Genomic DNA, 23,492 nt, shown 5'->3' on the forward strand with positions numbered 1-23,492 from the left:
TTGCAGTGGCATCAAGCTAAGCAGGATATTCCAAACATGCAACGTTTTCCAGCTCCTCATCTGCCCTGGAAACACCTTGGGATCCTCCAAGGATCCCAAGATATGTGCCTGGAAAGGAGGATCCTGATCAGAGGACTGAACCACCTCCTCTCAACAGGAAGGAGCAGCAGCTCTCCTTTGAGCTCGCTCTGGATGTCTGAGCTCCTCGTCCTATCTGTAAGGCTGAGCCCGGACTCCCTGCAGAGGAAGCTCATTTTGGGCGCTTCATTCTCAGTCCTTCAGCTCATAACTGGTGGAGGTTGGAACGTGGACAAATCAAAAGCTTTACCCTCCGGCTCAGCTCCCTCTTTACCACAACAATCACCAGTACCAATCCACCCCTCCATCTCGTGCTCCATCCAACAAGATCCACAGATACTGAAGCTACCTCGCCTCCAGCACTCATGCCCAGCCTGAAGGGAGCAGTCCACTGTTGTCTAGGCAGAGAACCGAGGCCTCGGACTTAGAGGATCTGACTGCTGTATGACGTAGCTTAATGCTAATGCTGCAGCCTGTTCTTCCAACTTTGTTGCATCAGTTTGGGGAATTCGAACGTTCCCTGTTGCACAAAGCAGCTCCTTAAAGAAATGATTTTACCAGTTTGGTGTGGAAGAGCTTTACTGGCTAGCACAGAGCCCTGACTTCAACCCTGTCCAACACCTTTGAGAGGACCTGGACTGCAGACTGTGAGCCTGATCTGATCTGCCAACATCAGCTGACCTGCACTGGCAGAATGGGAGCAAATCCCTGCTGCAGGTTCAACATCTGGACGAGAGACTGATACCAGAAGACTGGAAAGACTTTGGAAAGAGTCAAACGTGGCGCTAATATCTTGTGTCCACATACCTAAATATGTTGTCCATGTAAAAGTTATATGTTGGTCCTTCTCTTTATCTTCACCTCTTTCCTCTCGCTCTCGTTCCACCTACAATCTCTTCTCTTTCCTCTACCTCAACCTTTTCCTCTCCCCCCTCCATTTCTCAACATCTTGACCCACCCCCTTTCTTTCTCTCTCTCTCTCTCTCTCTGCTGCACTCTCTGTGTCTCTCTACCCTCTAAATCTCTCTCGGTATCCGTCAGTATTCAGGAACTGAGTCATCGACCGCAGCGACAGCTCCAGATCGACACAGGATGCTAGCTCAGTTTCTGGCCTCTTACCTCAGCAACACATTGGTACCATGAGACCTGTTAAGTGCTAATTCTCACACTTATTGTCATGTTTGAAGACACAACTTAAAGTACAGACAGTCTTTAATGGCAAAATGAAGCCCCAACAACTTAATGCTAAAACTAGAGAATGACGTACTCATTCTAAAAGCAATTAAAAACCAGCTTTTGGTGCTTAACTTTCTGTTTAGCTTTTTTCTTTACGAGTTGAAAGAATTATCTAAAACTTCTTGGTTTGGTGTATTTTTTTTTTTTTTTTTTTTTGTCTTTCTTTGCAGAACTGGCCAAACATAGAAGATTTGATTTTATTTTAAAATGTCTCAGCAATATAAAAGTAAATGTCAGGAGTCAGCAGAGGCAGAAGAAGTTGCCAAATCCTGCACTGAAGCAGCAATACCCTAAAATATTGAGTCAAGTCTGGTTTATTTAGCACGTTAGCATAAAATGGAGCTCTTGGAAGTGCTCTACAAATGACAGTGATGACACAGCAAAGCAAGTGAAACGACATCAGTTGCAAAAAAAAGGCACAATAACAACAATAAAATGCAAGGCGGGATCAAAACATGCTCACAGAAGTAAAATAGAGACAGAAAAAGACTTGTAAGATCGATTTAGAAAATAATACAACATTGTGAAATATTAAATTACTCTGTCAGCAACCAAAGGCCACTGAAAATGTGTCTGTCCAGTGATTGATGGAGCAACGTTTGGGTGAAGTAGACGGCTGCTCCAAAGCTCTGGAGTCATGTTGTGGACATTAAGGGTTGGCTTCAATGGCCCCAAATGACTTTCTATACTCCCTGTGGATGTGATGGAGTTTGAATCCCCCACATTCAGTGGAAGGTATATTTGCACATGAGCCTAACAATAAAAGGAGACATTGTACTAGCTGAAGATGAGCATTAACAGAGCAAAAAAGGGCCCTAAAATGGAACCTTGAGGTACTCCACACCTGATAGGAGCAGCAGAAAGGAGAGGCTGCCAGTCTTGACAGCGAAAGTCCTACCACTAGAGGGCAGTGCCCTGGATGCCAGCCTGGTCCTTAAGAGGGTTTAATAAAATACCATGATCAACTGTATCAAATCCAACACTGACATCTAAAAGAATTACAATGGGAGATTTACTAAGGACACTTTCCAGATACGACAGTCAGTGCATAATTACAGATAACAGTGAAAATAAAATTAAAACAATAATGACAAAGAACAGCAATGAAATACATATCAACATAAAATAATAGTATATGCATCACAAAGCGTTAGGAAAGGCTAGACGGGTGAGTTTTCAGTTGAGACTCGATGAAGCAGCTGATGTGCACTGAGGAAGAGCGTTCCAGAGGTTAGGATCAGCCACACCGAAGGCCCCGTCACCCATAGTGTGGAGCCTGGAGAGGGGAGTGGAGAGTAGGTGGGCATCAGAGGAACATATAGGTGTGTGGGAATACACAAGACTGACTTTAAAGAACCTGTTCTGAAGTTCTGTGAAATGGCATCAACAATGAAAATCTCACAAAACGTTTGTACAATAATGTTACAAATTTTTTGTACCATCAAGGTTAAAAACATTGATACAAAAGTGACAATTCAAATTCTGTATTGCAGTACAGTCTGATGAGGAAAAATGTAAGATTGTGTTGTTGCTCATGCTCACATAAAGAAAACAGGAGTGGTTACCTGAGGAGGAAAGAGGGGACAGGTCTTCTTTATCTGGCGAGAATGCAAAAGTCTCATTTTCAGGTATGAATAGGGAGATGTTTGATTCACCACTGCCATAGATGTAATCGTCATACGTGTCAAACATTTCAGTGTCATCATCGTCGACCTGTGAATCAAAGACTGCTGCACCTACAGGTAAATAAGGACAGAAAGAGCAATTAGTTTGTGGTCTGTAACCTGTTTTGATGGTGAATCGGTGCCTACTTGTACCTGATCTTTCGCCCACCATTAATTGCTGTAATGCATCTTGGGAGTCGTAGTTAACTGCTACCCTAAAGTACACAGACTTCGTCATTTTACATGCCAATCTGCTTTGTACTGATAATCTACCCGCAGATTTTCATGGTGATCCACGTCACGTAACAAGGTTTATGGGAAAACTGGAAAAAAAAAGTTTTAGAACCAGTAAGATGAAAATGCTGACATCACCTAGAGTTCACCGTGAAGTTGCCAGGCAACTAGCAGAGACTGCAGGAAGTCAGTGTGCCCTGCCAAGAACCAGTCCCTCACACAATCCTCCGTAAAACCATAATGTGTCATTTCTACACTTCAGTTTTTATGAAGATGAACAAAAATGGCATAATGTGTCAATAAGAAGCTCTAGAGGTGCTGGCAGGTAACTTTTGTTGCCTTTGCACAGTCAGGCTGACTGTTTCATCCTGTTTAGTTCAGCTTTTATGCTAATCTTAGCTAACAGGCTAATATCTTAAAACACAGCTTAATGTATCTTACCGACATCAGAGTGGTATCAGTCTTTTTTACATCATGTGTGTTGCTCTGGCGACACATTGCAGTCTCATGTAGGCTAAATGTAGCATCGCGTTTCAGGAAGGCACACATGTCTGTCCAGACTCATAGAAATAACACTAATAAAAGGTATTAAGTGTATTTTTCAGTGAAATGGAAGTCATCGCTGTGTTGACATGTATGATTTCAGTGAATAATTTGCAAAAAAAAAAAACATGCCGATAGGACATCATAGAGAGCTTGGACAATCATTTAAGGCTTGTTCTGATTTGCCACACTGATTGATTGTATAATGAAAATTCACATCTTGTGTGGTAGAGGCACATCCTGTTGCCATTTCAAAGCCATTTTAAACCACAGTTAGTTTCTCTTTTGCTTTTTCACAGACTCACCGACAGACCCTATCAGCAGATAAACCATAATCATCGCCATCATTAACTCCCGTCCTCCTCTTGTTCTTCTCCTCCAAACGTCAGGTGAAAACCCCACCAAGGCTTCTGAAACAAGCAGTTGTTCCTGCTGTCTGTGTTTTATACTGCAGAGACAGGAAGCAGCTAACCACGGTGTGCTGCCGCTGTCTCATCAGCTGTCCAAGGGTTGATGATTTCATTTCTGCATTCGCATTTTGGGAAATGGAACATATTTTCTTTCTTGCGAGAGTTTAAGCTAAAATTAAAAGTTGTTAAATGAATATGAACTACGGCTAGCAGCCAGTTAGCTTAGCTTAGCACCATGACAAGAGACACAGGCAAAGAGATGACTAAAGGTGATTAAAGCACCTCACTAATTAACATTTTATATCTCAGGCCTTTTATCCATACAAAAACAGAAGTGTAACAGTGACAATTCCCATTTTATTTCGGGTTCTGTGACTATTTCACGTCAGAGAGACACCAGACTGTGTCATTTTCACATTTCGATTTTTGTGCACATTAAACAAACAATATGTAAAATGCTAATTAGTGAGCTTTAACACTGCTGGAAGGTGGAATTTATCACCTTTAGACAGAGCCATGCTAGCTGTTTCGGGTCTTCGTGCTAACTTAAGCTAACTGGCTGCTGGTTCCAGCAGAATACTACCTGTGCAGGCAGAAGAGTGGTTTCATTTTTTTCATCAAACTCAAAGTAAAAATACAAAAAAATCCCCCATTTTTTATATTTTCATATATAATAACACATTTAAGATTTTCTGGTGTTGTACAAGACAAGAAAGGATGGTCAGTATGATTGTTTGTCTTCCATTGCTGTTGTTTATATTATCACTTATTTATAAGAAACCTCCAAACACGTTTAGGACCATTCAAATGATCAATCATCATTTCAATAATTAACAAATACAAAAAGAAAGAAATCTGAAAATCAGTTTAATCATTTTGGCAATAATTTAATGCAAAAGGAGTCGAGACAAGAAGAAAGGTGCAGTGTTTCACCAGCAGGGGGCAGTGTCAACATCCAGCAACTGAAGACAGCAGGCTGAGCTGAGAGCTGTGCACCTCAGACCTCAGTCAGGTTGGTCCATCCCATAATGTCTCCATGGTAACACACAGTTTGTATTATGAAGTGAGGCTGGCTGTGCGTACGCTGCATTCAGAGCAAAAGGGCAAAAGCTTCGCTGCTTCCTGGACGTCTTTCTGAGTTTGGTTCAGATGGATTTTATGTGAGCAGGAACTCAAATCTACCTCCTTTCCCCCTTGACATGAACGCAGCACAGGTGAACATAACAGAATATCATTTCACTTTTCAGGTGAAAAGGGAAAAACATGAATTAACTCAATAACAATCAGACACTTCACATTAAGAACAAGGAAATGCACAATGATAGAAGTGCAAATGAGATTAATCCAGATGTGATATTTGCATAAGACATAAGATGCATCTCTGCTTATTTTTACATCTTGTTTTTTTTGCACTAAAATCTCTGCGTAGGTTAAAGTAAGGCTTTGTCATCGCTGTGTGTGCATGTAAAGACACATCAGGAAAACATTAGAAAACAGGAAGACACGACTGATCACAGAGGCTCGTCCCCTTTCGATTCAGATTCAAAGTTTGCTACTCATCCTATAATACAAGTCTACTCAAACAAGTTCACACAGGTGCTGGACATTTGGACGCATGTGCTTTGATTTTTAAAGATGGACAATAACACAACGGGAGGGACGAATACAAGATGCATCACGGAAGAGCTTCCAGTTTAGTTTGGTTTGTTTAAAACCATTAAATCAATGACTGCCTGTGGTTTGTTTAAAGAAAAACATCATGGAAATGTGTGTTCAAGCTCAGTCAATAATAGTCCGTTGCCTCCGTTCACCTTTTTACAGCATCAACAAACTAAAATCTATTTCCAGATAGAAATGATTTGGTTGTAGTATCGCTGTTTCGGCTTCAAGCTTCAAAGTCATCTTATGTTTTTCTGTGAAATAAGAATATTTTGAATGGCATCTGGTCCGTTTTTAAATGCTTACTGATGACTTTCAAGCTGAACTTACAAACCTTTAGCCCAAGCAGCTAGCTAGTAGCTTACTAGCTAGTAGGCTAGCTAACCTGCCTAACACCCAGTTGTTGTGGTTGTTGTTTGTGTTCATTACTGCTCTGTTCACTTTAATGTCTTTGAGTGAAGTTAGTTTCAAGTTTACATTAGTTTACATATCGAGGTGTCCGTCCTGAGTGGGAGGGCGTCGATTTAAAATAAACTAATTTTTTTCCACGTTAACTAGTTGTGCAAAGATTTCAGAGTGTATAAAACTATTTGCACCAATGCCACAAATATTTAGAAAACACTGATTTATCCTCAAAATAATCTCCTTCAAGTCGTTTTCGACTGCATATAAATATCATCCATATTCACACGGAGAAACATCAAAATATTCAAGTGCTGCCAGGAATATAAACAGAGTGTGCATACAAATCTACATACAGAAACAATATTTTGTGCCAATATCCACATGAATTCCTCACGTATGCTGCAGTACAGCTGAATGTGTGATGTTTGTGCATGTTCTGTGCTTGTATATTTAGGTCTTTTGGAGGCCGTCAGTCTTCTGCTGGAAGCAGCTCACAGGTGCATAAACAGCTGTTACTGAGGCACAGCTGGACTGCTGGTTTACACCATGATGCTCCCGTTACTCCTCTGCAGAACAGTCCAGTGCGATGCTGTGCTCCTGGGCGATGGCGGCCAGCTCCTTCAGGAACTCGGCGTACAGGACGATGGCAAACACTCGGCTCTTGGCTTGAGGTGGAATAGGAGGGCAAGGCGGCAGGAGGCCAAGAGGAGGCAAAGCCAGAGCGTTCCTCACAGAGCCATTAGGAAGAGACGGGTCCAGGATGATGTCGCTGCCCTGAGACTGGAGGCACTCTGAGGAACATGAGGAAATGTTACTGTGACGTGACCATGAAGGCATCACATGCTTCAAAGTGCTTGTTAGATCATCACAAAATGGCTTTAATCTCTCCATGGACACCTTTGCAAAAATGGATCTGAAAAGGCTGCTTTCATTTTAACTTACACTCCCCTCATGCAGCAATTCCTGATGTTAAGTACAACATCTTGAATGCCGTTGAGTAGAGGCTGTCCAAAACTGTGAGCTGATGTCATAGTATCATTACTGCAGCTGGTTAGCTAAAGACAAACTGGTGCAGAGTTTGCTTTCCTGCAGCAAACTGCAGCTTCAGGCACTAAAACCTTCTGTTGGGGGGGGTTTCATATCCTGATTGCGTGTGTTGATGTGCATGTTCACTCACCTCTAAACTTGCTGTCTTGGTCTTTAGCTAACAGAAATCTCCAGGCCTGAGTGACCAGACCAGGATAGTCTGGTCTGGTCGCCATGTAGCGCTCTATCTGAGCATGCACCGACACCAACACCTACGGACATACACAGCAATGAACGTATACACAGTATTATCATTTATATGCCTGAAACAGTGGAATAAGAAATAAAGTCAGACATACAGTATATGGTGTGTGTGTGTGTGTGTGTGTGTGTGTGCTACCTGGTACAGTGTGCGTATGTTGGGCTGGTTGTGGGTCTCTGTGCTGAGCAGGAAGGACCTCAGCAGAGGTTGTGGGTGTGACACCAGCTGGGACAGGATGCCCGTCACCAGCAGGTTCACAGCGATGGAGTTTTCCAGAAGGTTCTCCAGCCGGGACAACAGGACGCTGATGAACGGACCTGGGGCATCATGGGAAACTAAAGGTTAGTGTGAGTGACAGAGAGAGAATGCAGTACTCTTTAACAACCTGGGAACATTGCCGCATGTTACGATGTTAATTCTGAATTTAAGTTAATTGAATTCAGCTTTTGTTGCTTGTTTGTTTTAGTTCTCATCCAAAATGTCGATGACTCTAGATGTCACTGAGCAACTGCTGAGACTTTTAATAACATCACACCGGTCATATAGCGGCTAAGGAGGCATTAAAATTGCATGTGTGCGAATTCTGTATAAAGGTTAAGTCAAACTTTAAAATATGTGACAAACCTATCAGACAATTCAGTTGCATTTTCACCATCTTACATGCTTAAATAATGGATCACCTGAAAAAAGCTGGAAACCACAAGTTTAACCTGGTGCAATATGAACTGGTTCTATTTGGACTTGGATCAAGAACTGGACTAGACAAGAACTTCCTTTATAGACCTCTTGTTTTCCAACCATGTTTTTAGGCATTGCTGTATTATCTAATGTTCTTCCATGACTATGGATTCATTGTCTCTTGGTAGGAGACTGCTTACGCAGCCATAATTTAATAATTTAATGGATGTATTTTGCTTCTTCACTCACTTCAGCATCTAATTCACTCGTGCTTGAAAACACAGACCTGTGAATGGAACTCCGTGCCTCCTGCTGCCTTCCTTACTGCTGCTCCTCCTCTCCTCTCCTTCCTCCTCCTCCTCTTCCTCTTCCATCGCTTCCTCCTCTGCTTCCACCTCTCTGTCATCCCACGAGGCGCGAAAAGCAAGTTCTTGGTTCAGTCCTTCCTCCTCCTCCTCCTCCTCCAGTTTTTGCCTTAGTGCTCGGACTCGTTTCCTGAATGAGTTGACGTCATCGCTGATGTCATCATAGTCGGGTTCCACACCCAAAGAGAGCATGAGCTCGTGGTATCGGGACAGGAAGTCATCATTATTAGGGACTTTGCTGCCAGGCAGACTTGGTAACTTATCATCGGTTGCACACACCAAAGGGTCACGTGACTCAAAATTAGAATGTCCATTGGGTAAAGTGTTTGTCACTAAATGTGGTGTGTGGTGTTGTGTGTTGTGGATGTGATTGATAGTAGTTGTGAGGTCATTCAGTTTGAAGTTTTGCTTGAATGTCTTGCCATCTTCATCAGTATCATCACATTCGTCGATGATGTGATTCTTAGCATTAAAACCATTGGTGACAAACTGACGTCCCTTTGGCTCTTCTTGTACATCTATCCTCTTTATCTCATCTTCTCCTTCCTCACTCCTCCTCCTCACCTCCTTCCCATAATCCTCGCTCCACCTTCTTTCTTCTTTCCCTCCCTCCTCGCTCCTCCTCCTTGTCAACATTATACTGTTAACTGTTTCCATTACTGTCTTCCCTGTTGTGGTCAGCTTTGTTGATAATGTTGTTGTTGTCGATGCTGTTGACGCTCGTTGGCCGTTTGAGATGCTTCCTCGCGCCCGTCGATTTGCTGCCATGATTCGCTCCAAAATGGCCGCCTTTGAGTCTTTCTGGGCGACAAGATCGTAGACCAGGACGTCGTCTTCAAATTCAGATTCCTCTACATATGAGCCATGGACCAGCTTAGTCGCAGTGCGTCGCATCTCCTGGATGTGTCGAGGAGGCAGAGGCAGAGGTGCAGGTGTAGAAGCGACCTCCATGGTCATGCTGCCATTTGCTAGTGCCGTGTTCAGCACCCCTGATAATGAGGGATCATCATCTGCAAAGATGTCATCCCACTCCAGCTCCAGGGCAGAGCTGGCTCTTCCTGCCTGGTTGCCTGTGGAGACGGTGTCTGAGGAGGATGGGGTAGGAGAGAGGGCCAAGGGGGGAGGAGTGATGACCAAAGAGCACATGGAGTCTCTCTTAACCTGTGGCACGAGCTCTTCCTCATCCTCTATGTCATCCCCTGGTGTGTCGGATCGGTATTCTTGAGGCGGTGGGTCGATCCCGTCATACAGAGCCGACCAGAGCCGACATGCCCTGCAGGAAAACAAAATCCATCAGAACAGAAATATAATAAAACGATCTGTTACCGACTTATTCTTAAAAACAGGAAGTCAGAATCGTGCTTTTTGGCAATGTCGGTCTGTCTGTCCACCATGTTGGTCCAGACTGAAATATCACAACAACTACTGGATGGAAAGCCAATGCTCAATTGGTCCGACACTAAATGACCGCTACACCTGCAAAACATTCACATCAGCTTCAGCTACACTTGCAACGCAATACCAAATGTTACCCAGCAGATGTCCCTCAACACCATTTTGAGCATAATGGCTTCACAAAGTTTCAGTGCTACTCGTGGGTGATCACTGTGTCTCTAGTATGAAACTGATGTGTAATTGGTTATGAGACTGACCTGTAGGAAGTGGAGATGGCCTGCCGGGCGTCCCAGAGGTAATGAAGATAGTTTACATCCATCAGAAAGTCTGAACCACGACAGTAACCGACGCTGTCTGATACTGATAGATCTGACACACACAGAGAGAATTTAAATCAGCATGAACATAGAGAGTATTTACATGTGTTGTGCGTATGTGTTGGTAGTACTGACCTGCTCCTTTGGGCCAGTGGATGTGCTCTGAGTGTGTGTTAGTGCTGTGGAGGTTCCCGGGGCACCAGGAGGGCATGAGGAGCAGGAAGGAGGCAGCGCTGGAGGAGTAGCAGTCCCTGTGCCTTAGGAAGTAACGCTGCTTCCTGCTTAGATGACTGCAGGAAATCAAATACCTGAGAAAACATGAACACATCCGGCTCAGTCCCAGCATGCATCACTATCAAATCTGGTGCGCACTGCCAGAACACACTCATTGGTCAGGCACGACCACAAATATGACCCGGCCTTTGCAGCGCATTAGTGATTCCCATCTAGCTTTATTATCTTCTTCTGTTCCTCTTAGCAGGTAGCGGTTAGCATTTAGCATTAGCATTAGCTAAATGGTAGCATCGGAACGGTATTGTCTTCTTCTGTTCTTCTTAGCGGTTAGCATTAGCATTAGCTAAATGGTAGCATCGGTACTGGCCACTACCTGGAGCATCTCCTAAACAGGCCTGTGTCAGTTGAACGTGGCAGTGCTGTTTGGATTGTGTAGGAGCAGTGTGAACTGGCACTAGGGGGGGTGACTCTGGGACGCCGGAGTTCACCGCCTAGCCTCCTGGAGGTGTAGTGGGACTAAGTAGGCGAAACACTGTTGAAGGGAGGTTTCCACCTGATGACCCCCAGAGACGTGTTAGGAGTCACTGCTCTTTGGCAGGTATAGAGGCAGATTAGAGCTCCAAGGTTCTTCACTGAGAATGAATCCTCTTTTTGACCACAAGTATCTTGTGTTTAAATTAACCCACGCAGTGGAGGAGATGCCCCCCCTGGGCTGACCATCACTGACTTGTTCTCATCATGTTTGACTACCTTCTAGCTCATCTAACTTACTTACTGAATGAAAAGACTGAAATACAAACACTTAAATATTCCTGTCGGACCGACCTGAACACCAGCTGCAGCATGACATCTTCACAGAAGAGACCAATCAGAGTCCTGAACAGAGCCAGCGACACCGTCCCCAGCTGACGGACACACAAGCGGTCAAAGGTCAATGTAAAGCTCACTTGCGTGGTTTAGGAGTGAAAGAGTGGATTGCAGTTCAGTGTGTTACCTGGAAAGGTGTGTTGACCCTGCTGACCAGTGTGTCCAGGATGTGCACGTTGTCATGTGTGTGCAGCAAGATGAAGGACAGGAAGGTCTGGAGGAGGGCGGGCTCAGGGATGGAGCGCAGGAACAGATCCAGGTACGCTGTGGTGGTCATCACCTCCTCTACTGTTAGCTTCACACACATTAATGTGGTTAAAATTTAAAAGAAAAATTACATTTACAGGCGCATTTACATTTCATGTGCGACACGGGACAACTGGACATTCAGAAGCCAGTCCTGATGAGGTTTGATACCTTGTGCAGAGCAGGAGCCAGTACAGGCACCAGGAAGCCATTGTAGATGTAACCCAGCAACTGAGACCGGATGGAAGGATGAGCGACCTGAGAGAGACAGACTGATTACTACTATCCATGTTTGTGTGTGTGTGTGTGTGTCTGCGCGTGCATTACCTTGGTAACAGCACTACAGAAGTCCAGTGAGTGCAGGAATTGGACGAGAGCTGGCACCTGTTGACCCAAACACCAGGTAAGAGTGGCACCATTGATTCATTAACAGTCATTCAGTCTTTCGTGGATTTATTAAGGCATTCTTTTATTTTTTAGAAACGTATTTATTCACAGTTCACCAATGTTTATCTTCAATTGCCAATTAATGTTGGTCTGACGGTCTGATGGTCGGTCCACCACTTAGTTGTACAAATAAAAATCTCAAAAGTCATCAGATGGATCGTTGTGATACAACGGTTACAGCGGTTCATGGTCCCCTGAGGGATAAAACTACTGACTTCCTGTAGCGTTGGCATGAGGTTTATGTTGATTTTGAGTGAAATGTGGATGTGCTGGATGGATTGAATGAAAGCTTGAATCTTAAGAACTTTGACGATCCCACTTTTCATCCAACGCCATCATAAAGCCAACATTTTAATTTGGTTAATGGCCAAATACCTGCAAAACTAATTTGTGATTAGTGCTAATTAGCAAATGTTAGCATTCTAACACTAAAAAAACATGGTGAATATTATACCTGCTAAACATCACCATGTTAGCGTTGTTAGCCGGTGTTAGCATTTAGCTCAAAGCACTGTGCATGGATGTAGACAATCAGTTGATTCATTAATTAATGCACTCACCCTTTTGGCTTCAGTCTTTTATTCATTAACTCACTCAAATATTGTCATTTATTAATCACTTTATTCACACACAAAACCTTCTATCCTTAATTTATTCACTCAGTCTCATCCCATCATTGCTGCCATGGACCCGTGCAATCGTTTACAAACATGACAGTGACATGACACGAGTCACCTGATTCATTCGCTCACTCAGGTGAATTCATTCATCATTTCATTCTGCCTGCGGTCGTCAGTGTTACCTGCTGCCAGTCCGCCTGGTCCAGACAGTGCCAGTCTTCGCTGTAAACCTGCAGCCGGGCCGGAAGAGACGAGTACAGACCAGACAGACCTGTGGCCAGCACCTGGAAACACACACACACACAGGCAAGTGGTCTCAAGCAAGGTACCAGAGCAGGTTAGTATGCTCTTTATATAAACAGCGGAGAATTAACTCCAATCCAAAATCCAAGACAGGAATAGTTTAACATTTGGGAAATATGCTTATTTGAAGTCAATGCCTCTCTCATATCTGTACAGCGTTCATGCTAAGCTTACTTTAGCATAAAGACTGAAAGCAGGGGGAAACAACCAGCCTGGCTCTGCCCACAGGTAACAAAATCCACCTGCCAGCACTCACCAGCTAGCCTGTTATATCCTGTTTGTTCGATCAGGACAAACACTGTAAAACCAACTACTTGAGGCTTAACTGGGGGTTATGTTATGTTAAGAGTTCCTGGAGTCACGTTGTCACTGTGAGGTTTGTGGAAACCAGCAGAGACTTCAGGGAAACAAGATAAAATCTGTTCATCAGTGAGCTTTAGAGGGATGTTTTTACCTCTGGACAGAGCCCGGCTTTAGCCACAGCTACTGGCTTTAGCTTCATATTGAACATACAGATGTGACTAAGGTATCACTCTTCTTTTGTCAAGAAAGCAAACTCTAGTGTTTCCCAAAGAGCCGAACTACTCCTTTAATAAGAGAGGAGGGAGAAAGAGAGAGAGAGAGAGAAAAGGAGAATAAGAGGGAGGAAAAGAAAAAAGAAGAGGAGAGGAAGGAGTAGAGAAAGAGAGGAGGAAGAACATCATCCACATCATCAACAACATCAACAGCTGCAGTCTTCAGTCTCATTAACAATCAGGCAACTGTCCAATCACATGCAGCCTTACTAATCCCCCTCTCTGTGCACCAGCCAATCTCACGCTGGTTTACTAATCTGCTCTCTACATAAAGATTGAGGTCAGAGTGTGGTTACATGGGCTTAAATCTGACACACACACACACACACATGCACACGCACACATGCACGCGCACACACACATACACACAGTCCTGTTTCCATCACTTCTGGGGACACTACATAGACTTACAGTAACTTCCTGGAGACTTACCCTAACCATAACCACTCTTGTGGTATGAATCAGTTCACGAGTTGTGACGTATTAACTGACATTTTCAGAAATGGCGGAGGCCGTTAAGTTCATCTTTCAGTGGACGGTAAGTTAATTCATTGGAATTTTAGTCACAAAAAGTTTTTCTTTGTAATTTTTGTCTGGAAAATGCTGACATCCTTCTCCTGTGTCATCATACCCTAAAGTCCATGTTGCCGTTGCCTAGCAGCGGCGTTCTCGCAACTTAACCGCTTGAGCGGCGAGCACATTGTGTACGTGAATTCCCATGTGTCTACTGCTAATTAGCAAATGTTAGCATGCTAACATGCTAAAAGCCTGTTAGAGTTGTCATTGTGAGCATGTTAGAATGTCGATATTAGCATTTAGCTGAGAGCACCGATGTAATTAAGTACATCCTCATAGAGAAACAAGCATGGCTGATTACTTGATTCATTTTTTTCTTTATTTATTTGTTTTCAGTATTTTTCTTGACTTTTCTTTTCTATGAGCGTTTCAGTTTTTTGTTGAATCTTTATTGTTTGAACCTCCCCCTTGTTTCCTGCAACACTTTCCTTCTGTACATTTCCCATTTGCTCTTCCTTCTTCCCTCGCTCCTCCTCTTCCTCACCTTGTTTTTAAACCAACTGCCACTGTACATGTCTCTCTCTCTCTCTCTCATACACACACACACACACACACACACTCCCTGAGGAGGCAGTGTGAGCTCATTATTTTATTACATAACTTGTGATAATGAGATTACAATGCAGAGAGGAGATGAATGGAGCGCTGCACCACAAACTCTTCACTCATTTAAACACCTAATTCATAAAAAAGGAGTGTGTCCTCAAAAGGCCTTTTTATTCCATCAATCCTTTTATCCCCAAACCTCACATGTTTACTTTTTAGGAGAAGAATTTTACAGCTTTTGCAACCTGTCCACACTCAGAAAAGCACATGAATGCCTTTCTTATTTCTTTGCACACATTTGGAAGGTACGTACAGATTAGCCCGGTGTAGCTCAGCTAAAGGGGGTCTCTGTGTGGGATCAGCTCTGCTTAGGAAATATACCTTTAACTTCTCCACAGATGCATGGCTGGTCTAACTAATCTGTGAGATAAAGCTCACTTTTATTTAAAGTGTTTTTTATGGGCTGACAACATGCATCTACTGCCACATGATCTGAAGAATATTAGGAAGTTGTAAAAAATATTACACTGTTCTCATTACTATGAAGGTTTTACATCGATAGCACCATGTTAACCTCGTGCACAAGAGGGAAGTGGGGGCAAAAGAATGCAGCATTCAGCCAGTGGGCTTATCCCTGTGATCCACATCTACTGAGCGACGCTGATCCTGAACAAATCCTTGACATTTCCAAGACTAGTCGACACTCTGGCAGACAGAGGATGACCATGAAACATGTGCCAACAGACAACGGGCATCGTCCTGGAATGAACCATCAAGGTTTAGTGATGAAGGATCCAGACTATCTGTCCTCGTTGGGATGTTTGGCAGGTTGTAATTTCGCTTGTGTGTGTGTGTGCGTGTGTGTGTGTGTGTGCGTGCGCACTCACAGGACAGAAGTACGTGTTCTCGGCGATGTGTTGGGCGACTCGGGGATCAGAGGCCGACAGAGACATGATGAGCAGCAGGGCGTCTCTGGCCTGCTGACCCACAGAACCCTGTCTGAGTGAGAGAGATGAAGAAGTTTGTGTTTTTGTACTCTCATATTCACACGTGTGAGTGTTTCTGTGTGCAGATTACCCGTATGTGAATGCATTCACGTACCCTGTAGATGAGTACATTGTGAGCTAAAATGTGACTGTACCCTAAATGTGTGTATACCATAAAACCTGGATGTGTATAACTACCTCTACACGTGCACCTTTGTTTTGTATACTACTGCATATAGTGTATATCTATATGTGTGTGTGTGTGTACCCTGTGTGTCTTACAGGTACTGTATATGTCTATATGTATCTGTGTATACAGTATATACCTGTACAGGTGCCTTAGCTGTGTTTTTGTGTGTATACCCTCCTTGCGTGTGAACAAATGGACAACATATGTGTGTATGCACCTGTGTGTGTATATCTACCTGTGTGTTTACCTCTGCATGTGTATCCTATTGATGCATGTAAGTACTTGTTGGTGGTTTACCCGTGGGTGTACACCTTCCTGTGTGTGTGTGTGTGTGTGTAGCCTCGGTATGTACTGCATGCACCTGTGTGTGTGTGTGTGTGTATACCTGTTGTGTATACCTACCTGTGTGTGTATGGTATGAGCAGGGAGAAGAGCAGGAAGTTGGCGGCTCCCTGGTCCTCACTGGTGTGGAAGAACAGTTCCAGCACTGAGGGATCTTTGACCAGAGCCACACAAAGCTGGTTCAACAAGAGGACCAGCTCCGCCTCCACCACGCCACCGCTGTCTGGAGGGCGAACACAGGTGATTAACTACTCAGGTAACTTACCAGCTACACCTGCGGAATGTGAAACCTCTTTCAAATCTTAATACCAATTAGACGTCATTAGACAACTCAACCAACTCCTGCAGCGTCGTGCAAAGTTTGTATTTAAAGTGATTCATCACTTTCAGCAAAGAGAGGAAAATCCACAACAACGATGTCTGTCAGAGCTGGAGTACAGCCACGATTACAAAGATTTCAGCATCACAACAAAGCACCAGCCATCATGGGGATCTGATGAAGGATACTGTCCAAACCCTGGTCTGTAACTTCCTCTAGTCTCTTAACGAAAGGTGTAAAGAGGCCTTTATTCTGGACTTGGTTTATGACTGCTCTGAGCAACAGTCAGCACAGACAAGGCACCTTTAAAGGAATTTTCTCTGAGTCTGCATTGGTTATCTGGTAATCTCATGGAAAGCATCCAGGAAGTCAGTGCTCCAGACACATGGCACCACATAAAACCACCAGGATTAAATAAACAAGATACAACATGTTAATTAGTGGAGTCAAGGTGGGTGTTTCCTGCTTCCAGTCTTTGTGCTAAGCTAAGCTAACCTCATATTTAAGTGTGTTATCTGCTTTCTCATCTCACACTGCAAAACAGTAAATACCCTCATTTCTCCAATGAATCTCTTGAACAATCACTCCACCAGCTCACCAGTTCCAGCTCCAGCGCAGGAGGCCAGCAGCATCATGAGCGGTCGTAGAACTGGTTTATGGTGCAGTAGAGGCTGTCGGGCCTGAGATAGAAGCATCTGGTACATCCTGAGCTGCTCCAGCTTCATGTCTTCAGTAAACTGTCTCCTCAGGCTCCACAGAAACAGCCTCTCCATCACACCCTCCAGAACCACAAACTCCAGGATGGGTCCCATCGCTCCGCCTGGGAACAGAACGTACCAGGCATGAGACCAAATACAGTTCAACACAGCGGCACCACAACACGTTTTCTTTGTTCTCTCACCTTGTCCCGCCTCCTCCTCCATCAGCAGGAAGAGCATGTGTTCCACGTAGTTCTGGACGGCGCTGGCCTCGTCAGCTGGGATGGCGCCAAGGCGTAACGCCCCGGAGCTGCCGCTACTAGCATGACCGGAAAGGAAACTCAGTGCACCAGAGCCGCTACGACCCGGCTCGTGTTTCTCCAGGATCTTCACCACCTGCACAGAGAGGGACATTGGAGACATCTTCAACATGTGTGTCCATCCACCTGTTTCATAGCAGGGATCGTTTGAGATTTGACCGACATTCTTTTAGGGACGGCTTTAATTGTTCCCAACTGTTTATCTTGAAGAGCCAAACTCTGAATAGTTGCATTGATAGCATTAGTGGTTGGAAACATGCATTAATTAGCATTCTGTGCTAACTTTGAGCTGCTGTTTCTATAGTGGCCAGTAGGTGCTAAGTACCACAAGACCTCTTGACACATTGAAGAGAATAGGAAAACCTTGGACATTTCTTCGAGAAATATAAAATCAATGCATTGTTTCCTGCAAGAACTTTAAAATGTGAAATGCTATATTTGCAATAGTAGTCACACTATTTATTGTTATTTTTAATCTGAAGGCAGCTTACATTGTTTTTTTCCCACAGCTACTGGGGCAATACACACTTTTTACACATTTCTTATATATATATTTTTCTACATATTTTATTTTTCTTTTATAGTCAATTCCATTTTGCTTCTATAATATGTACATATATAGTCTACTTTTTATTTTTTTATTCTATTTTTTTTTTTCAAATGTTCTCTACCTCTGCTGCTGTTTTTCTTTCTGCTGCTATCACATGCTGCTGTAATGCCCAAATTTCCCCGACTGGATAAATAAGGTTTTATCTCATCTTATCTCATCTTATCTTATCTTATCTTATCTTATCTTATCTCATCTCATCTCATCTTATCTTATCTTATCTAATGTCAGTCCTTCTAATGTGTGCCTTAGTGGCAAGTTTGAAAAATGTGTTTCCATCAAGAAGATACTGATCTTAAAAAGAAGTTTGTTCTAGGCAGGATGTTGATTGATTGGCATCACACTTAGACATGGTGGTCATTGCCTGCATGCATGCCACATCTGCTCTTCCTTTCAGAAAGCTTTAGGAGACATCACATCACCCACGTTATCTACGATCTGCATTAAATCGACTGAAATGAACAAAATCTTTACGTTTGCTTCATTCGGTTTATGTGAGTGGAATTTAATTTTAATTTAATATTCATAGTTGATTTCTTCTTTCTAAGACATTTAATTCACAGTAGGTAACAGATAGCTGTGGGAGACGTGAACAGGGGATGATACATGAATGAAAAGAGAGAGTGAGAGAGAAGAATGTGATTCACTGTCTGGACTTGTGTTAACCTTTAACCTCGGCTGCTTCAGAGTAGGACCACACACACACACACACACACGTTCACACACACACGCACAAAGAAACATATACACAATACACTTGTACACACACAGACGTGGAGTGTGTGTGGGTCTTCTTGGCAGGCGTGGAGGGAGGTTTGTTCTAAATGGATCCTGTGTTTAAGGGCCAAAGTCTGGGTCAGTAACACACACACACACACACACACACACACACACACACACACACGCACACACACACACACTGTGTCTGCCAACCATTATGAGGAAAATAGGACAGACTGAAGAGACAAAAGAGATAAAAAGCAGCGATAAACAACAGGAAAGTGAGTTTTTTGTTTGAGAAGTGATTGATCGATTAGTTGATTGATGGATAGATTGATAGAGATGAATATTGGGGAAGCTTGGAGGATGGTGAGTAGCTGAGTTGATTACCTGAGCCCAGTGGTTCTTAAACACTATCATGCAGGTCTCGGGGTCCACCCCTCTCAGCGTGAGAGACTTTTTCCGGTTGCCCCCGACAACCACCGAGGCCATCATTTTGATTGGCAGTCAGGTGGCTATAGCATGTTCCAGCTCAGGGCGAGGCTGTCTGATGTAAGGACCAGGGGGCATCAGCTGGCTCTCTCAACCCAGGATCAGGCGTTTTCTCTGGGCTTGTGGGGCAGCTGCTGGCCTGCAGGAGGTGGAGGTGGGTGGACACTTTATATTATTCCTCTAATGAGAATCTGAGTAGTTCTGTGTGTTTTAACCCTAAAGACACCTCTTTCTACTCGAGAACCTGCCTGAGAATCATCACATTTTTAAGTTTTCTCCGGCATCAAAGCAACGCAGTGAAAGTTGTCGGTGCATCCATGGTTACATGGCAAACAGGAACTGCTAAGAGCTAATTCAGCATACTTAAGGTACCAAATTACCAAAGTTTAAGGTTAAACAAATACAGGCTAAAAAAACAGGGCTTAAATAGCCTACAGTTACTTAGCTGACTCCATGGCAACAGTATACTTTCTCCCCAAAAGCCAAAAAACTTAGAGAATGATTGTCTATCAAAAGGAGTCAACTATTAATATAGACAAAGAAGGTTTTATATGTGTTTCAATATGAGAATCAATAATACAACCAACAATATATGGATCTCACCTAATACTACTGCCATACTTAAACTCTACTTACTGGTACTGTACATACATAGTCTACTGACCTGATTCCACTGTCTTACTCATCTGATTACTTCAACCTGTACACACCACAGTGTATATATTTATTTTACTACCTGTCTATAAGCTGTTTATCCACCACAGTACATATATTTATATGCACACCTGTCTACAACTCATTACATATATACACTTACGACAATACTGCACAACCGGTTTACATGACTGTTTTTATATTTTATATGTTGTTACTATATTTTGTGCTATTTTATGTCTAGATTTCAATTAGTTTTTACTTAAATGGGTTGTTGGAGCTCTGTTGGAGGAAGCCTTAGTACTAAGAATTTCAATGATGACAGTAAAGAATGTCTTTATTTACAGCACAGAGCTATTTTCTCTTTCTGTGTCGTCATATCTTTGTGTTTCTCTGTCAGGAAGTAATGGTCGTCAGCGGCAACAAGCAAACAGGAAACTTGGGAATAAAGAGTCGCACCCTGGGCGTTCCCACGACATTCCATGAATTCCCATCAGCGTTCTCCAAGAAAGTCCTCTACAGGACACCCACCTCTCTGCTGCTGCTGCTGCTGCTGCTGCTGCTGCGACCACATGGACGAGCAAGCCTGCTGTCTGTTGTCCTGAGAGAGAGAGAGAGAGATGGGGGGAAAGGTTGCAAACTGTCTGGCTCACACACCCCCGTGCGCACACACACACACAGTTTACAAATCCATCCTTCACCATCTGGGCCTCTAATCTGTGTGTGTGTGAGTGTGTGTGTGTGTGTAGGGCAGCCATGTCCAAACTATTCCATAAAGGGCCGTGTGGCTGCAGGTTTTCGTTCCAACCAAGGAGGAGCGCACCAGGCTGGACTCATTTAATCAGCTGATCTCACTTTTCAGCCGATAACTAAGGGATCCCTTGATGTTGATTGGTTGGCCTGGTGTGCTCCTCCTTGGTTGGAATGAAAACCTGCAGCCACACGGCCCTTTATGGAATAGTTTGGACATGCCTGGTGTAGGGCAAACAGTAGGATTTTGGTCCAATTTCCTGTTTGGACCATCAAGTTGTCATTATAGGGTGTGTGTGTGAATGTGTGTGTGTGTGCGTGTGCGTGTGTGTGTGTGTGTGTGAAACAGCGACAGAGAGAGAGAAGTAATCTGAGATGAGACAGTGAGGTTTAATCCCAAACCACCGCTGTGTGTGTTTGTATGTGTGCGTGTGTGTATCAGACAGTCACATGCCATCACACAAACCAGGGATTAAACACACACACACACACACACACACACACACACACCCACTGATCCGAGGTGTTCAGATAGATTTTCTGACCTGTTTTTTTTAATACTTCATGTTTTCTGGCTGTTTAGCTGATTGAGTTTTAAATTAATGACGATAATGAAACGTCTCTTGTTCTTGGTTCAAGGGCACTGCAGCAGGACACACACACACACACACACACACACACACACACACACACACAGCCTGATGTGGGGATTGAACCTGCAGCCTTTCAGTGTGCTGCTGATGAAGGTTGTTGCTCTGCAGTGACTGACCACAGCTGTTTGTTTCTCACAGAAAACTGCAGTTTCTGTGAGAAACAAACAGCTGAGGTCTCATCAACATGTCCTCATAGTAGTGTGTGTGTGCCCTTTCCAAAACATTTTTATCAATTAATCTGTAATTCCAACTTTCAATATTACTGATCTTGTGTATTTTTGACTTCTCTGACCTTTTACGAGCTTTTGTTACACTCTGGACTCCTTACTGGTGCAGTTGCCTCTTTACTACAGTAAACTATGAGGATCAGTTTGCAGAGATGTTGTGTGATACACAGCAGATAACTGTAATGCAGTTGTGTTCAAGGACACTCTGACATCTGTGAATTGAGATATGTATAAAAATACTCCACTACAAGTAAAAGTTACACATTTGAAACCTTTCACGGTGCAATAAAATGTTTTTCTATCATCTCTGATGTTTGTGGATTAATATTCCTGCTGCATTAATGCTGCATTTTACTGCTGTAGGTGTTTCAGGTTGAGCTCATTTGAACTACTTTATATCCTGTTGGCTGGTTTAATCTACAGCGATGCATCATATTGCGATGCATCAGCCTGTTTTCAGCTTTGTGTCGATGCATTTTCAGCTGATCCAAGAGGCTTTTTAAACAGTTTATTTAGCTGAAGAAGGAGAATTTTCTCAAGACATGACGAAAACTACATCCTTCAGTTTATCACAAACATTCAACACATCTGGAGATACGTGCAGGAAGAGTGTTAAAAACAGTGACCAAAAAAAGTACAATATTTGACTCTGAGATCTAGTAGAGTCCAAGTGAAAAGTTACATAAAATGGAAATACTCGAATGAAGTACCTAAAAAGTGCCTCGAATGTGTACTCACAGTGAGTACAGTACTTCAGTGCTTGTACTTAGTTACAGTCCACCACTGTAAGTCTTCTTCACAAGAATCCTATTGTTGTGTTTGAGTGTTCAACAACAGTTGTCCCTGAATGCACCACCACAGAGAGAGTGTGTATGTGTTTGTGTATGTGTGTGTGTGCGTGCAGGTCATTGAGGGTCACTGAGCTGTGGTTGCCAGCACGTGCATGCTGTACCTTCTTAATACTTCTTACATCACACACACACACACACACACACACACACACACCTCACTGATCTACCAGCATTACTCAGCAAAACACACACACACACACCTGATGAGACCAAGTCGATAGAATAAAGTAGAAGAGAATAAAACATCTTCTCATGTAAAGAGACAATTACTGTTCCCTCTGTTCTATTTGAAAAACTTTCTTTTTGATTTTTATTCCAGTCTGAACGTTTCTGGTGTTAAAGATAGATACTTTATTAATCCAAAGAGAATTTAAATTTCTCTTTTTATTCTTTTCATATAACTTTTTCTTTCGATTGATTTAATTCAATAAATTCAGCTTTGACCTGCTGTCTTACTTCTCTGTCCATACTGTCTTTAACACTCATTCATACTGTGTATTCTCTTCTCGTCTGTACTGACATATTTTCTCTTTTATTTTCTGATTTTCTTCTTATAACTGAGTGTTAAACAAAGGTGAGAACCTCCAGTCTGTAACCTTGTGTGGGACTTAACCCTCTGGTCAGCACAGACTGTGACAGGACAGCCTGATGTCCTACATTCATCACAATACGTTCCCCACAGCAGCACCTGTAGTGAGCAGACTGCCGTCTCTTACCTCTCAGCTGTGGCTTCTTGATCAAAAAACAAACGTGAAGTAAGTTGAAACTCTGTCTCAGTCCAGAAACGTGTATAAATCCGCAGGTTTCTTGTTTTTAACCGGGTGGTTGTGGAGTTTCTGAGCGGTGCGCCGCTCCTGAGGCTTTAAGCCGCTCAGCCGTCAATCACAGCGCTGCTGGCTGCTAGGTAACCGTCTGACCCCGCCCCCAGAGACAGGAAGCCACGCCCCCTAGTAGATTAGCGTTTACAGTGTATTTTTATGTACCAATGGATATAAAT

General features: G+C 43.3%; 1 protein-coding gene across 1 annotated transcript; it reads right to left on the reverse strand.

Annotated features, from left to right (window-relative positions):
- Window positions 1-4,946: 4,946 nt before the first annotated feature.
- Window positions 4,947-23,389, reverse strand: LOC121626615 (protein FAM160A1-like). Its single transcript, XM_041965224.1, has 18 exons — window positions 23,212-23,389; window positions 20,546-20,615; window positions 19,259-19,499; window positions 17,425-17,617; window positions 17,122-17,343; window positions 16,265-16,427; window positions 15,574-15,685; window positions 12,869-12,970; window positions 11,947-12,003; window positions 11,791-11,877; window positions 11,501-11,668; window positions 11,332-11,411; window positions 10,408-10,580; window positions 10,213-10,324; window positions 8,482-9,833; window positions 7,656-7,834; window positions 7,407-7,527; window positions 4,947-7,020 (listed from the first exon to the last, which is right to left on the reverse strand). Exons 3-18 carry the CDS (start codon window positions 19,361-19,363, stop codon window positions 6,788-6,790), a joined length of 3,459 nt encoding a protein of 1,152 aa, XP_041821158.1. The 5' UTR covers window positions 19,364-19,499; window positions 20,546-20,615; window positions 23,212-23,389; the 3' UTR covers window positions 4,947-6,787.
- Window positions 23,390-23,492: the final 103 nt, after the last annotated feature.

This window comes from Chelmon rostratus, chromosome 23 (assembly GCF_017976325.1).
Source record: "Chelmon rostratus isolate fCheRos1 chromosome 23, fCheRos1.pri, whole genome shotgun sequence".
Lineage (NCBI taxonomy): Eukaryota > Metazoa > Chordata > Actinopteri > Chaetodontiformes > Chaetodontidae > Chelmon > Chelmon rostratus.